The 16209-nt window shown below is 42.7% G+C and overlaps 1 protein-coding gene across 1 annotated transcript in view; it reads right to left on the minus strand.

Annotated features, from left to right (window-relative positions):
* The window catches only part of LOC132830726 (LIM and SH3 domain protein 1-like), a 155488-nt gene that overhangs the window by 71692 nt on the left and 67587 nt on the right, over positions 1 to 16209 (minus strand). The window contains exon 3 of the mRNA XM_060848558.1: positions 15643 to 15727. Coding sequence (XP_060704541.1) covers positions 15643 to 15727 — 85 coding nt within the window. The remainder of the gene's footprint in view (positions 1 to 15642; positions 15728 to 16209) is intronic.

The raw sequence follows: 16209 nt of genomic DNA on the forward strand, positions 1-16209 counted from the left end.
GGAGGTTTGGCTGAAACTATGCAGGTTTTCATCAGACTACAGCTAGAATGCTATGAATAGTTTTGGGCCCCTTACCTAAAAGGAAGATATAATGACACTGGAGGCAGAGAAATGGGTTTTCCAGCAACACATTTTTCAATTTTGATCTCAAGCATCTACGGTCCTCACTTTCTCCTTGGAGGCAGAGAACGGTGACTAGGCTGATCATTGATGTTGAGTGGGTTGGGCCTATATTCATTAGAATACAGAAGAATGAGTGGGGATCCTCATTGAAACATACCATTTTCTTAGGAGACATGACATGTTAGGGTGTGGAATGATCATTTCCCCTTGTCAGAGAGTCTAGGACCAGAGGAATAATCTCAAAACAAGGGGTCACACACTTAAGACAGAGATGAAGAAAACTTTCTTCTAAGGGCTGTGAATATGTGGAACTCTTTACTGAAGAGGGCTATCAAGGCTGGTTTGTTAAATACCTTCAAATGTGAGATTTCTTGACAGCAAAGGAATCAAAAGTTATAGGGAAAAGTCAGGAAAGTGGAATTGAGGAGTATCAGATTAGCAGTAATCTCATTGAATGCATGGCATACTCAACAGAGTGAATGGCCTACATCTAAGCCTCTGTTTTATGTTCTTACACTCCAACAGGGAGCAATGCCATTACATATTGACAATAGCCTGAGAAAGCAAACTATTAAATGATGCTTACACACAAACAAAGTCAAATGCCTAGATAAGTATCTGCAGTTAAGAGAAGCTCTGATCAGTTCTAAACACCAGGGTAAATATTGTGAGGTGGGAGGAGACAGCAATCAAATCCTCCCAATTATTGTTTCTCGTTTGCAATTACAGCCCAAGATCTCTCAGACTGACCCCATTTTCTCCTCTGCCTCTTCAATCTGCACCTCAGTGATTTTCCACATTTATAAGCAAGGCTGATCCACAACAATATCCGATTCCAAAGTGCTAGAGGCTACATTTGTCCAACTTAATCTGGATGGAAATCACACAGAATTTCAAGGTATAATTGCTTCAATGATAAATGAGTCCAGACTAGATAAACCTGAACAAAGCTGTAAAACTACTTTGTTATAATGCTTGTTCCACATCTCCTGCTTTATGAATGTTTTATGTAGCAATAAACTTTTGGAAACTTGAATTAAAATGATGGAGTGCCCCAAATTAACAACATATCTCACTTAGTAAGTTCTTCGAGTAAAAAGTGAGGTCTGCAGATGCTGGAGATCAGAGCTGAAAATGTGTTGCTGGTTAAAGCGCAGCAGGTCAGGCAGCATCCAATGAACAGGAAATTCGACGTTTCGGGCAAAAGCCCTTCATCAGGCTGTTGAAGGGCTTTTGCCCGAAACGTCGAATTTCCTGTTCATTGGATGCTGCCTGACCTGCTGCGCTTTAACCAGCAACACATTTTCAGCTCACTTAGTAAGTTACACAGAAGTGGATGTAGTCAGGGTCTCAAACGAGGAAGGCAAAATTATCTCCCTTGTGCCAGCATGGTCTCAACATCAAGTCTTCCAGGTCATTTGGAGGTCAACAAGGGAAAAAAGGCAGATGGGTGTGGGCATGAAGTTCTCCAAGGTATGGCTGGAAAGCCTGCAGCTAAAGAGAACCACATCAGGGCTTGGGAAGCTAGCCAGTGATTTACACTGTAGCTAGCTCCATGCCTGTGCACACTGCATCAAACTGGACAAAAACAATCCCAATGTGGTTGATGGGAGAGATTGTAAATCCTTTACAGTTGACTAAACAAAGATTGGACCACCGATCTAATTAGAATTGTTAGTGGTGCACAAAACACCTGCCTACACTCAAAGCAGATCTTCAAAAAGGTCAAATAGAAATGTTTGCACTTTGGCTGCTCCCAAAGAACACCTAATCTCCACCTTCTCAATATTTCCATCCCAACCCCAGCTCACCGACTGCAAAGATCCTCAGCCAAGCTTTTACCTCCAAAATTGACCATTCCAATGATCTAACAGACAGGAACCAATGTCATCTACTGCATCCGTTGCACCCGGTGTGGTCACTTCTACATCGGGGAGGCAGGATGCCTTCTTGCTGATCATCTCAGAGAACATTTCTGGGATAGCCGCACCCACCAACCCCACCGCCCCATGGCTGAACACTTCAACTCCCCGTCCCCCTCCATCAAGGACATGCAGGTCCTGGGCCTCCTGCATCACCAAACCGTTACACCAGACACCTGGAGGAGGAACGCCTCATATTCTGCCTTGGGACTCTGCAACCATATGGGATAAATGTGGATTCAACAGCTTCCTCATTTCCCCCTCGCCCCACATTTCCCCAGTCCCCAGCCTCCAACTCGGCACCGCACTCCAGACCCGCCCACCACTCCCCACTCTAACCCATCACCTTCTCCCTCACCTTCATCCACCTATCACTTTCCCAGCCACCTCCCCCAAACCCCTCCCATTTATCAATCAGCCCCGGCCCACAAGCATCATTCCTGATGAAGGGCTTATGCCCGAAATGTCTATTCCCCTGCTCCTCGGATGCTGCCTGACCTGCTGTGTTTTTCCAGCACCACACTGTCGATTCCAATGGTCTCCCAGCCTCCGATCTTTCACTCTCTGTAAATCTAAGCTCATCCAAAGCTGCTGCCTTCATCCCAAAACACACTATGACCTTTTTGCTGGTCACCCTTGTGCTCATTGACCAACACTGGATCCCGGTTCACAATTTTAACACTTTCATCCTCATATACAAAAGCTCCCGTGGTTTCATCCTCCCCTTGATGTGAGATGCGAATCTATCCCACAAGTATCTAGGTACTCTTCAATTCTAGACATTCACTTCTACTATTCACAGGGGTGTCTTCAGTTGACTGAAATTTTGAAATTCCTTCGCCAAATCTTTCCAACGCTCTCTTCACAAAGAGGCCTCTTTGTATGCGTCCCTCTTGGGAAAACCAATCCTAACTTTTGTTTTTGCTGCATCAAATTTGTCTCATGAAATGCTTACATGATGTTTCTCCTGTTGTATGTTGTTGAGATTATCTGAAATTTGACATTCTTGCATTTGTTCTGCTGCTTCAAACAGCAATCCCCTCTTTTCGGCAGGATTTAAGATCTGTACTGCCCAGTGCACAGTTCAGTGTGTTAAAAGGTTCTATTCAAATACAAATTATTGTTATGGCAACCTAGAAGATTCCCCTCTTCCCAAGGACACCCTGAAACATTTCTCAGGAAAGGAGTAATTTTAGAAACATAGTGTCTATTTTGTGGGCAAATTGAGTGATCAATTGGCAGTGAAGCATAAGCCCACAAACAGCAATGATCATCGAACAGGTTAACCAAATAGCAAATGTGGTCAGTACACATGATGGAAGAAAAAGCAGAAAATAATCAACCAAATATCAGATATGGTAGGTGCTCAGTTGATTTTTGATAATGCTGCATTAATGATTAAGCATTAATTTGGGTGCAGGAATGTGCTGCTCATTTCTTAACCACTGTTCTGCAAAACTGAAGAAACCACCAGTAAATGGACTAAGGTATAGATCAGCAATGGTCTAATTATATAGTTGAACATCTCAAGATGCAGAGTAACTCTGATTCTTACGTTTTGACACTTAGTGCTGACAAACTCCACAGGTAACTATTCTAACTATAAAAGGTGGTTATTCCTGCAAGCAGTGGCTAAATGCTTTACGTTTTGACTGTCTGCCATTTTGTCTTTAAAATATAAAACCAAGATAAAAAATATTTTTTTTTTCAAAATACAACTGAAAAGAAAAATGACTAGTTTGGTAATGCAAAAAAAATTACAGATCTCAAGATTATACAGGATTAAAAAAACCAGCCATGTAGAGTTTTACAAAATAAATGCTGTTAATATAAATGACATTATATCCTCTAAAATTACACACTCCTTCCCTGAAAACTGGGGCTCATGCCATTTTTAGGTTACACACGGCATTTATTTTCTGGTACACAGTCAGTTTTGCTATAACGTGATAGTTCCGTTCTCATGCAATCCAGTGTTATAAGAAAATCGCATAACAGCAGCGCCATTTAAACTAATGAGGCTGGAGTCACATTATAACTGATACACGTTTTAAAACTTCACACTTTAAGAAAACGTGTCCCCAGTTCGTCAATCGTGTTACAGCAAATTCATGTTAATGAAACTCATGTTATAGCAGAAGGACCTGTAACAAGAACAGAAGCTGCTGGAAAAAACTCAGCAGGTCTGGCTGCATTTGTGGAGAGAAAGCAGAGTTAATATTTGGGGTCAGAAACGTTAACTCTACTTTCTCTCCACGAATGCTGGCAGAGCTGCTAAGTTTCTTCCCAGCAATTTCTGTTTTTGTCTCCGATTTCCAGCATCTGTGGAACTTTAGTTATTTTCTGTATGTGATTTACTCTCTAGTACCTTGCTAGCGATGAAACCTCAGAGACCATCTCATCAGGAAGAAAGCAAGAGGCAAAACTGACTCTCAAACAATCAGTCAGGTTGTTAACTCTGATCGGGCATAATACTGGAGGCTTCATCATGTGGGTTACCGCAGATTACAACAGGATCTGGACCAGATGGGCCAATGGGCTGAGAAGTGGCAGATGGAGTTTAATTCAGATAATGCGAGGTGCTGCATTTTGGGAAAGCAAATCTTAGCAGGACTTATAGACTTATTGGTAAAGACCTAGGGAGTGTTGATGAACAAAGAGACCTTGGAGTGCAGGTTCATAGCTTCTTGAAAGTGGAGTCACAAGTAGATAGGATAGTGAAGGCGGCATTTGGTATGCTTTCCTTTATTGGTCAGAGTATTGAGTACAGGAGTTGGGAGGTCATATTGCGGCTGTACAGGACATTGGTTAGGCCACTGTTGGAATACTGCATGCAATTCTGGTGTCCTTCCTATTGGAAAGGTGTTAGTGAAACTTGAAAGGGTTCAGAAAAGATTTACAACGGTGCTGCCAAGGTTGGAGGATTTGAGCTACAGGGAGAGGCTGCACAGGCTGGGGCTGTTTTCCCTGGAGCATCGGAGGCTGAGGGGTGAACTTATAGACGTTTACAAAATTATATGGGGCATGGATAAAATAAATAGACAAAGTCTTTTCCCTGGGGTCAGGGAGTCCTGAACTAGAGGGCATAGGTTTAGGGTGAGGGGAAAGATATAAAAGAGACCTATGGGGAACTTTTTCACGCAGAGGGTGGTACATGCATGGAATGAACTGCCAGAGGATGTGGTGGAGGCTGATACATTTGCAACATTTAAGAGGCATTTGGATGGGTATATGAATAGGAAGGGTTTGGAGGGATATGGGCTGGGTGCTGTCAGGTGGGACTAGATTGGGGTGGGATATCTGGTCGGCATGGACGGGTTGGACCGCAGGGTCAGTTTCCATGCTGTACATCTCTATGACTCTACGTGATTCCCCTCAGTCAATCTTTTCCCTAGGTCCCTCCACTGATTTCCTGTGGAAGGTGGTGGTGTAGTACTAAATGTCATTGCACTTGGAATCCAGAACCCCAGACTTATCATCTGGGACCATGGGTTCAAATGCTACATCAATAAACAGTGACATTTGAATTTGATAATTCCTGGAATTTGCCTAATGGCAAATATGTCATAAAATCCCACCTGGTCCTTCAGGGAAGGAAATCTTTCACATACTTGTGACACGTGACTCCAAACTCACAGCAAGCTAATTGACTTAATAATTACAGATAGGCAATTAATGCTGGCCCAGCAAGTGACGCCCATATTCCATGAACAAATATATAAAATAAATTCATCTTTAAAGAAAAGTCATCAAAGAATATATTAAAAGTAAGCCAAGCAGTATCCAGGAGGTTAATCTTCCCTAACACCAGTTGAACAGGTATGTGCACGTTCCCTTTTCGTCTCTCAATCACTCCCCGAAACAAGTTTCACCATCAGTGCTCAGGTTATCAACATGGGCTGCTTGCTACAGATGGTAACCAACCATTTTTGTTCTCTCTCTTCCCCATTCCTCAAATAGTTACAAATCAGGCACTAACCAACTGGCCTGCAGCTTGACAAACCACCCAGTGTATTTAAAGCCAACAGGCGTGGTCTGAAATCCTGGCCAAGTCTAATGTTTGTGCCCTTGGCTTGGATATGAAAAAGGGTCAGAGATATTTCCGAGGAGCTGCAGGCGCTATCATTAAGACTGAGTTCATATGTCCTCCCACTCAAGAAAATCCGCTCTCGAGATTACTTACATGTCTGAATAAATGTCACTTAGAAGCTGACAAACCCTATCTGGAGAGATTGTTAAACAAACATTTAAGCGGAGACACAGATACAGACAGAGACAGGGAGAGACAGAGATTTCGAGTTCCTTTTCAGGATGGATGTCTACCACCCTTACCTGGTCGGGCCTACATGTGACTCCAGACCCACAGCAATGTGGTTGACTCCTACTGCCCTCTGAAATGGCCCATAGCAAACCACCAATTCAAGGGCAATTTGGAATGGGTAACAAATACTAAGCTTGTCAGCAATGTCCACATCTCACAGAAATAGAAAGCAAAACTATAAATGTATTTTAAAAATACAAAAAATGAAAAAAAAGTGAGAATACACAAAATGTTCTGCACAATGCAACAGTCTGAAGGCTTGCATTTCTTTCATGCCTGGACAGGAAGTAAGTAGAAATCAGCCAATCTGATAAAAACCCTAGTCTTAGCACAATGCATTTTCCTCTTCATCACCTCCTCCACCTACACGTACAAGCTCCAGGAGTTAAAAGATTTAATCACACTTGGACTGTACATTTTTAGATCTTCACAATCACTAAAAAGAACAGAAGATACAAAAAAAAAACCACAATAAAGTATTTGCACAAAAGAGGACACAGCTCATCAGGAACCGTTTGGGGCTTTTGTTCTCTACAATAGTAAGGTAGAAGGGTGGCCTCAAGATTACAAAATGGGTTGATAGACAGCATGCAGAGGGGGTAGTTTTACTTAGAGTCATAGAGATGTACAGCATGGAAACAGACCCTTCGGTCCAACCTGTCCATGCCAACCACATATCCCACCCCAATCTAGTCCCACTTGCCAGCACCCGGTCCATATCCCTCCAACTCCTTTCTATTCATGATTAGATTTTTTAGATTAGACTAGATTAGACTTACAGTGTGGAAACAGGCCCTTCGGCCCAACAAGTCCACACAGACCCGCCGAAGCGCAACCCACCCATACCCCTACATTTACCCCTTACCTAACACTACGGGCAATTTAGCATGGCCAATTCACCTGAGCCGCACATCTTTGGACTGTGGGAGGAAACCGGAGCACCCGGAGGAAACCCACGCAGACACGGGGAGAACGTGCAAACTCCACACAGTCAGTCGCCTGAGGCGGGAATTGAACCCGGGTCTACAGGCGCTGTGAGGCAGCATTCATATACCCATCCAAATGCCTTTTAAATGTTGCAATTGTACCAGCCTCCACCACTTCCTCTGGCAGCTCATTCCATACACGCACCACCCTATGTGTGGAAAAATTGACCCTTAGGTCTCTTTTTTTATCTTTCCCCTCTCACCCTAAACCTATGCCCTCTACTTCAGGACTCCCCGACCCCAGAGAAAAGACTTTGTCTATTTATCCTATCCATGCCCCGCATAATTTTGTAAATCTCTATTAGGTCACCTCTCAGCCTCCGACGCTCCAGGGAAAACAGCCCCAGCCTGTTCAGCCTCTCCCTATAGCTCAGATCCTCCAACCCTGGCAACATCCTTGTAAATCTTTTCTAAACCCTTTCAAGTTTCACTAACACCTTTCCGATAGGAGGGAGACCAGAATTGCACGCAATATTCCAACAGTGGCCTAATCAATGTCCTGTACAGCCGCAACATGACCTCCCAACTCCTGCATTCAATACTCTGACCAATAAAGGAAAGCATACCAAACGCCTTCTTCATTATCCTATCTACCTGCGACTCCATTTGCAAGGAGCTATGAACCTGCACTCCAAGGTTTCTTTGTTCAGCAACTCTCTCTGGGACCTTACCATTAAGTGTATAAGTCCTGTTAAGATTTGCTTTCCCAAAATGCAACACCTCGCATTTATCTGACTTAAACTCCATCTGCCACTTCTCAGCCCATTGGCCCATCTGCTCAAGATCCTGTTGTAATCTGAGGTAACCCTCTTCACTGTCCACTACACCTCCAATTTTGGTGTCATCTGCAAACTTACTAACTGTACCTTTAATGCTCGCATCCAAATCATTTATGTAAATGACAAAAAGTAGAGGACCCAGCACCGATCCTTGTGGCACTCCACTGGTCACAGGTCTCCAGTCTGAAAAACAACCCTCTACCACCAACCTCTGTCTTCTACCTTTGAGCCAGTTGTGTATCCAAATGGCTAGTTCTCCCTGTATTCCATGAGATCTAACCTTGCTCATCAGTGTCCCATGGGGAACCTTGTCAAATGCCTTATTGAAGTCCATATCGATCACATCTACTGCTCTGCCCTCATCAATCTTCTTTGTTACTTCTTCAAAAAACTCAATCAAGGTTGTGAGACATGATTTCCCATGCACAAAGCCATGTTGACTATCCCTAATCAATCCTTGCCTTTCCAAATACATGTACATGTACATCCTGTCCCTCAGGATTCTCTCCAATAACTTGCCCACCACCGAGGTCAGGCTCACCGGTCTATAGTTCTCTGGCTTGTCCTTACCGCCCTTCTTAAACAGTGGCACCATGTTTGCCAACCTGCAGTCTTCCGGCACCTCACCTGTGACTATTGATGATACAAATATCTCAGCAAGAGGCCTAGCAATCACTTCTCTAGCTTCGCACAGAGTTCTCAGGTACACCTGATCAGGTCCTGTGGATTGATCAACCTTTACCCGTTTCAAGACACCGAGCACTTTCTCCTCTGTAATCTGGACATTTTGCAAGATGTCACCATCTATGTGGGAGAGAGCAAAACTAGGAGCCATCAGTACAAGATATTCACAAAGTCCAGTAAAGAAGGTGAGAGAAATTTCTATCAAAGAATGGTGAGAGTGTAAAACTCACTTCCAAAGAAAGTAGTTGAGACAAATAATATCGATGCATTTAAGGAACAACTAGATAACTGAGAATGGAACAACTGGGTATATTAATAATATGAATAAAGGGGTGGAAGAAGGCTCCCATACAGCACAGAGAGGAGCGCCTCATCTTCCGCCTGGGAACCCTCCAACCACAAGGTATGAATTCAGATTTCTCCAGTTTCCTCATTTCCCCTCCCCCCACCTTGTCTCAGTCGGTTCCCTCAACTCAGCACCACCTTCCTAACCTGCAATCTTCTTCCTGACCTCTCCGCCCCCACCCCACTCCGGCCTATCACCCTCACCTTGACCTCCTTCCACCTATCCCACCTCCATCGCCCCTCCCCCAAGTCCCTCCTCCCTACCTTTTATCTTAGCCTGCTTGGCTACTCTCTCTTATTCCTGATGAAGGGCTTGTGCTCGAAACGTCGAATTCTCTATTCCTGAGATGCTGCCTGGCCTGCTGTGCTTTGACCAGCAACACATTTTCAGCAGAGATAACATGGACTAGTTGGGCCAAACGGTCCATTTCTGCGCTGCAGATGATTTGGATAGTTTCCTGTCTCTTTGGTACAATTTGAAATGTCAGAAGCATAGGTTGTCAAGGTTGGTATCAGGAAGACAAAGAACACAGAACAAAGATCATTATTGGCCAGCATAAGAAGGTCTCCCTACCAAAAAATAAACATGTGATGTCACCAGAGAAGGTGGCTGTTTGTGCCTTTCATGACACGTGGCCCATAGACTGACCCTGAAGAAGTGTGTGCAGGTGCTCCCAAGACAGCTGAACAAGCATTGAAATAGGAGCTGTAGCAGAGAGGAAGGGAGCACCATGAAATAGCATGGGACTTCCTGAATACCTCAACAACTGAGTGACAACACCAGAAAAGTTCAAAATACCTTTACTCTTGTTAGGGGAAGCTTGGCAGGTATGCTTAGGTGTATTTGCCCTCCTGTGGGCAAAGATTTCTCAAGAGAGTTGAAGGGGAAGGGGAAGGGTAAGTGATAATGCCACCTCTGATATTCTGGACACCCCCATTCAAAAGCACACAGAGAGAGAGCGCGCGCCAGAGAGACGGCGAGAGCGAGCAGGACTGTTTAAGGTAAGGTGAGGTGCTTTTACTTCCTCTTTTTTCTGTTTAAAATGTATTTTTGTCACTCAGGTTTTGGCTTCTACTTTGGTGCAGCAGAATGAGCTGGAAGGAACTGATAAGCTATTCCATTTCTGGTTGGTAACACAATTACTAAAATATGGCGGGGTAGTTCAGCCAAGTGCATGGTGCAGCCTGTTGGCACTTGGAAACTCATGGAGGTACCATCCATCAGAGCTGATGAAGTCTGTTGGAAGTCTTACCATCTGTACAACGAGCTCCATATTTCAGACTTCACAGGCACAGTTGGAGAAACATTTGTTCATCCACAATACAGAGGACACATGGACAGCATGGTTAGGAAGGTGGCCACACCACAGTTTAGGGGTACGTAAGTGGATAAGGAACAGTACGACCAGGCAGTCCAAGAGAACGGCACAAGTAGTGCAGAAATCCCAATCTTGCTCACAAAATCGGCTTTCCACCTTTAACATTGGTAAGGTGGTGGCTCCTCAGATGTCAAAGAAATCTGCTGTTAAAGAGGGGTGGAAGTAACAAATAAAGGATTCTTCAGTTAAAAGAGCAGACAGGTGCTTCTGCCTCTAGAATGGCATTTTGCAACCTGTATACAGGGTCAAAAATGTCACAGCATGACTGCAGGACATTGATCTGGGGCAGGGTGAACCAGAGATGGTGGCCCACATTAGTACCAATTACTTCGATAACAAGATCCTGAAAGCAGAATATAGTAAGCAGAAATTGAGATTGAAAAGCAAAAATCAGCAAAGCAATAATATCTGGAATACTTCCAGTCCCATACACTAATGAATATAGAAACAGGAGAGCCATTTAACCCAAGCTCCACGGAAGGTGGAATCTGTGCAAGGAGGAAGATTTCGCTCATTGAAAGGACTGGGACATGCAGCCTCGCAGGGCGGTTTCCTAGAGCGGTTGAGAAGATTTTAAGACAAGATTAGCAGAGGGCTGGAAACCCAAGAGAGTGCTCAGATCCTAGGGAAGCAAAACCAGTTAAGGAGGAAGTGGAAGCATGCAAACCAAAAAGAGAAGGCAGATGAAGTAACAGCAATTATCAACCACAACCAAAATGGACAAGAATGCTAAAAAGACTGAACTAATGGCACTTTATCAGAGTCATGTAGCATTCACAAAGATGTTAATGATTTGAATGCACTAACTGAGGGAAACAAATAGGAATTAATTGCCATTACAGAGATGTGGCTATAGAATAATCAAGATAGGGAGCTCAATGTCCAATGATATTTTTGCTTATCGTTCCAAAGTGTAAAAATGAAAAAAAGGAAATGGGATTGCACTCCTCATACGGGATGGCATCAGCACGTTAGCAATAGACAATCATCAATCAAATGATCAGGACAGGGTGGAGTGCAGAAACAGCAAGGGAAAGTATACATTGGTTGGAGTTATTTACAGAATACCAAACTGGAGCATTCATGTTAGGCACACTACATGCATTGCTAATTTCGTGATTTAAAATGTGAGTAATGTAATATTAAGAGGCAATCTAAGTTTGCGTATAAACTGGAGGTAACCAACTCGTTAACTTCTTAAAGTGCATATGAGGTGGGTTTCTGGAACAGCATGTTGAGGAGCCAAAGGATTGGGCTAAAAGAGAAAATGCTGGAAAATCTCAGCAGGTTTGGCAGCATCTGTAAGGAGAGAAAAAAGCTGACGTTGAGTCAAAGCCAGTTTTGACAAAGGGTCAGTTAGACTCGAAACGTCAGCTCTTTTCTCTCCTTACAGATGCTGCCAGACCTGCTGAGATTTTTCAGCATTTTCTCTTTTGGTTTCAGATTCCAGCATCCGCAGTAATTTGCTTTTATAAAGGATTGGGCTATTTTGGTTTGTGAATTGTGTAATGAGAAAGGATTAATTAATAAATCTTATTGTACTTCCTTTTAAATAGTAGTGACCACAATATCATAGAATTTAACGGACGTTTCGGTGCAACATAATCTATTCTGAAACTAAGTTCTTAAAACTGTGTTCAGAAACTATGGCGAATGAGGGCAAGTTGGTTATGGTGGATTAGGAAAATACACAAAGATCTGCCAATAGGCTAGTTTTTAAAGATGCACACACTTCCATGGCACAAACACCCAAAGGGAAAGGTGAATCAATCAAGGTTAACAAAAATAGTTACAAGATTGCAGTAGGAGTGACTTACGAGAATGCTATTAATAGAAGCAAGCCCCTTTGGGAGCAACGCAGAACCCAGAAAAGGATGACAAAATAAACCAATAAAGAAATGAAAAGAAGAAAATACGAATGTAAGTTGGCAGGAAATTTGAAAGGTGGGTTGTAAAAACTATCCACACAGGAAAAGTTACCAAGAATAAGTTGAGCACATTACAGTTGGGAACAGGAGACGTTATAACAGAGAACAGGAAATGGCAGTGAAATTACACATTTACTTTAAGTCTGCATTCATGGAAGATGATATAGAAAATACTAGAAGAATTCAAATAAATTAGTAACTAGCACTTTGTGAAAAAATGGAAAATGGTGTTGAGAAGATAAGACATGATCAAGAATGGTGGATATTACTGCAGGGCTGAATGGCCACTCCTGTCCCATTGAGAAATATCGGGTCTTGAACAGATGTGGCAACATCCTGAAGGGAGGTGGAAAGAAAACTAAATTTTCTGGCAGCTTAACTTCATCATAAAATAAAAAGCTGCTCCATTGGAAGAGCTTTATATAATCTAGAAATAGCCAACTCGGAACAGTGGGTGCTTGCACCAGGTCTGCAATTTCAGAATCAATGAGCCAAACATCACTCAAACATCTCATTCAAATGATGAACTTGAAATGATTGAATAGACCTCTTGCCTGCCCTGCTGAACAGTAACAGGAGAGGAAAACAGCAGATGACAAAAGCGCCCACAAACCGATGGAGAGGAGAGAAAGTAATTTCTCTCTGTAGTCTATTATTTACGAGTCTGGAAAATCTTTATGCTGCTGGTTCTCCCAAGGTTACAATGCCCTTTCATCACTGCCTTACTCAAAAAGAAACCTTCTTCAAAACAAGGTTTTTCTTGGGAAGCAAGGCAGATTGGTTCGGCATTCAGGCATGTGTTACATACATGCCCCTTTCTAGACAGTCCTAGGCTGCATCTAAATATCAAATCCAGTGGTGCTGCTGTAATTGATCAGTCTATCATCGTACATGCACATTTGCTTTTTGGAAAGCTCTGTGCTGACATGCATCGATTGTACCATTGACTCAATTATAGAGCTTCCCTATCAACGGATTAACAAACCTAATGAAGTGTGAAATTTCTACTCCTCTATTTAACTTCTCAACTGTAAAATAAACACTTTTTTGGGTGATTGTTTTCAAGTGGGGAAACTTAAAAATGCTCTTGAAAAGCTTTGGATTAAATATATTTTCAAAAGGAAATATGAGCTTTGACAGAGCACACTTTCATAATATACAGCATTGTATATTTATATTGCACTTTCAACAGAATACAATGTTAAAGAATTACTGCAATTTGTTTCTAAAAAGGTTGGAATTGCTGTCAGCTTTGTCAGTAAGCCTAGCTTTTGATCAGTAGCTGAACTGTTCCATTGTATGAGGGAACTCTCTCTGCTACTCAATTTAGAATTGCAACCTTGTTTAATTGCAGTTCATTCTGAAACATGGAAGGTAGATGGAGTGGGCTATACAACTTCTCAAGCCTGCTTCACTATTCATGGCAGATCATTCAGCTAATCCTGCCCTCCATCCATCCACTGGGCTGAGAAGTGACAGATGGAGTTTAATTCAGATAAATGCAAGGTGCAACATTTTGGGAAAGCAAATCTTAGCAGGGCTTATACACTTAATGGTAAGGTCCAAGGGAGTGTTGTTGAACAAAGAGACCTTGGAGTGTAGGTTCATAGCTCTTTGAATGTGGAGTCACAGGTAGATAGGATAGTGAAGGCAGCGTTTAGTACGCTTTCCTTTATTGGTCAGAGTATTGAGGTACTTACTGAGCTTCATTCTAAAGGTGAGCCAAACATCAAATGGATGAAATCCTCAATACAAGAATCTCCGTGAAATGCAGATGTTAGCTACTCTAGTTTCCAAGAGGTTTAATCACACAACTATCCCATCCCCTGCCATTGGTCTCTTGATATTAACTCTCATGGAGTCCACCTTTCCATGCCAATTACTAAGCAGATACAGAAGAACCTCAATTGTCCAGCATTTGATTAATCGAATTTTGGATTATCTGAACAATATCGCAAGGTTCCGATACTTGGCTAACTATGTTATCCAGTTTTCAATTAACCGAATGAAATACTCCCCTGCCCATGTCCTTCGGATAAACGAGGTACCTCTGTAATCAGTAAATAATGGGAATTATTCTTGGCTGTCTTAAACTCATAACATCTCAGTTGCTAGTACAATGATGTAATTGTTACACTGATGTGCCCATGTCACTACATTAGGCTTCCCATTACAATACGTACTGGGCAGCTTTTGATGGTCACAGAAGATGGTCACTGTGACGCCAGCACAGCAGCAGCTCAGATGAACTGGTCAATCCCAATAGTGCTCCACACCTTGCCCTTCGAATTTTCTCTCCACTGATCTTGAAACACTGCCTGTTACAACTCTATAACAGGGTATCATTGGTCCAGATCAGGATCACACTCATTGATGGTGCCTCCCTCAGCCTTCAGAGAGATCACGCAAAGAGAGCAACCAGCACTTACAAATCAAATCAAATCAAAGCCAGGATGCAGGAATGTCTCGCAGGTTGACAGGGTGGTGAAGGTGGCGTGAGGCACACTTGCCTTCATTGATCAGAGCATCAAGTATAGAAGTTGCGATGTCATTATGCAGCTGTACAGGACATTGGTAAGGCCACTTTTACAATACAGAGTACAAAGATTTAAAAGACCTGCGGGGCAATTTTTTCACACAGAAGGTGGTGTGTATATAGATCGAACTGCCAGAGGAAGTGGTGGAGGCAAGTACAATTAAAACATTTTAAAGGCATTTGGACAGGTACATGAATTGGGAAGGTTCAGAGGGATACGGACCAAATGCAGGCAAATGGGACAAGTTTCACTTAGGAAACCTGGTCAGCATGGCCGACTTGGACCAAAGGGTCTGCTTCTGTGATGTACAACTCGATGGAAACAAATGGTTAAACAAAATTCTAAAAGAAGAAAGGTATAACTTCTTTACAAAGTTAGCATTTCCCACTCGCCAAACTTCACTTCTGCAACTTGACAGAACTAGCATCCTCCAGCAGCCTAGGGCCAAGAGGATAACAAGAGATCCCAAGCGGAGAGTGATAAAAGAGAACCTGGTATTCATCAGAGTATTGCTGACTGAAAACAGGAGCTCTGGGTCTCTCTCCACATCTGCGTCTTACTGATCTGATGAGTATACCTTCAATCCTTGATTTTATTTCTGATTTCCAACAGTGTACCTTTCTGCCCAAGTTACTTACTTGACTCTGCAACTTGCTTTGCTTTTTCAGGCGTAGGTTTTCTGGGGTATCTGCCACAGCAGTGAATGACGACTTTGGGTAGTGCCTGGAAAAGAAAAATATTAAAAAAGTTTTCAGCTTTTCATATGTTATGTATTTATTCCTGTGAGATTTAGCCTCATGAACAAGACAAGCAATGGAATCAATGGAAATTGGCAAATAAGTAAACGGACAGCAATTTATCTCGAGAAGGAACAAGGATGTCAGGAAAATCTTGGATTAATAAATTACCAACACGTCAGCCCTACAAGGTTACCTGTCCCAATAAAAGAGATATTCCCCAATGTTACAAATAGCAAAAACAAAAGCCATTCAGCCCATGACATCTGGATATCACAGACAATGGTTCCATTTTAAGCTCCTCCACTTTCAGATAAACACCTTAAATTTTCATGAAGCACAACTCATCAGCAAAAAAATAAACTCCGTTTAGGGACTGTTGTGAAGATAAACACGACTCTTGACAGGCAACCCCTCCATCTCCAAACAGACCCTGCAGGTATTTGGTGCCACATACTTTGACAAATC

The sequence above is a fragment of the Hemiscyllium ocellatum genome, chromosome 32 (assembly GCF_020745735.1).
Source record: "Hemiscyllium ocellatum isolate sHemOce1 chromosome 32, sHemOce1.pat.X.cur, whole genome shotgun sequence".
Lineage (NCBI taxonomy): Eukaryota > Metazoa > Chordata > Chondrichthyes > Orectolobiformes > Hemiscylliidae > Hemiscyllium > Hemiscyllium ocellatum.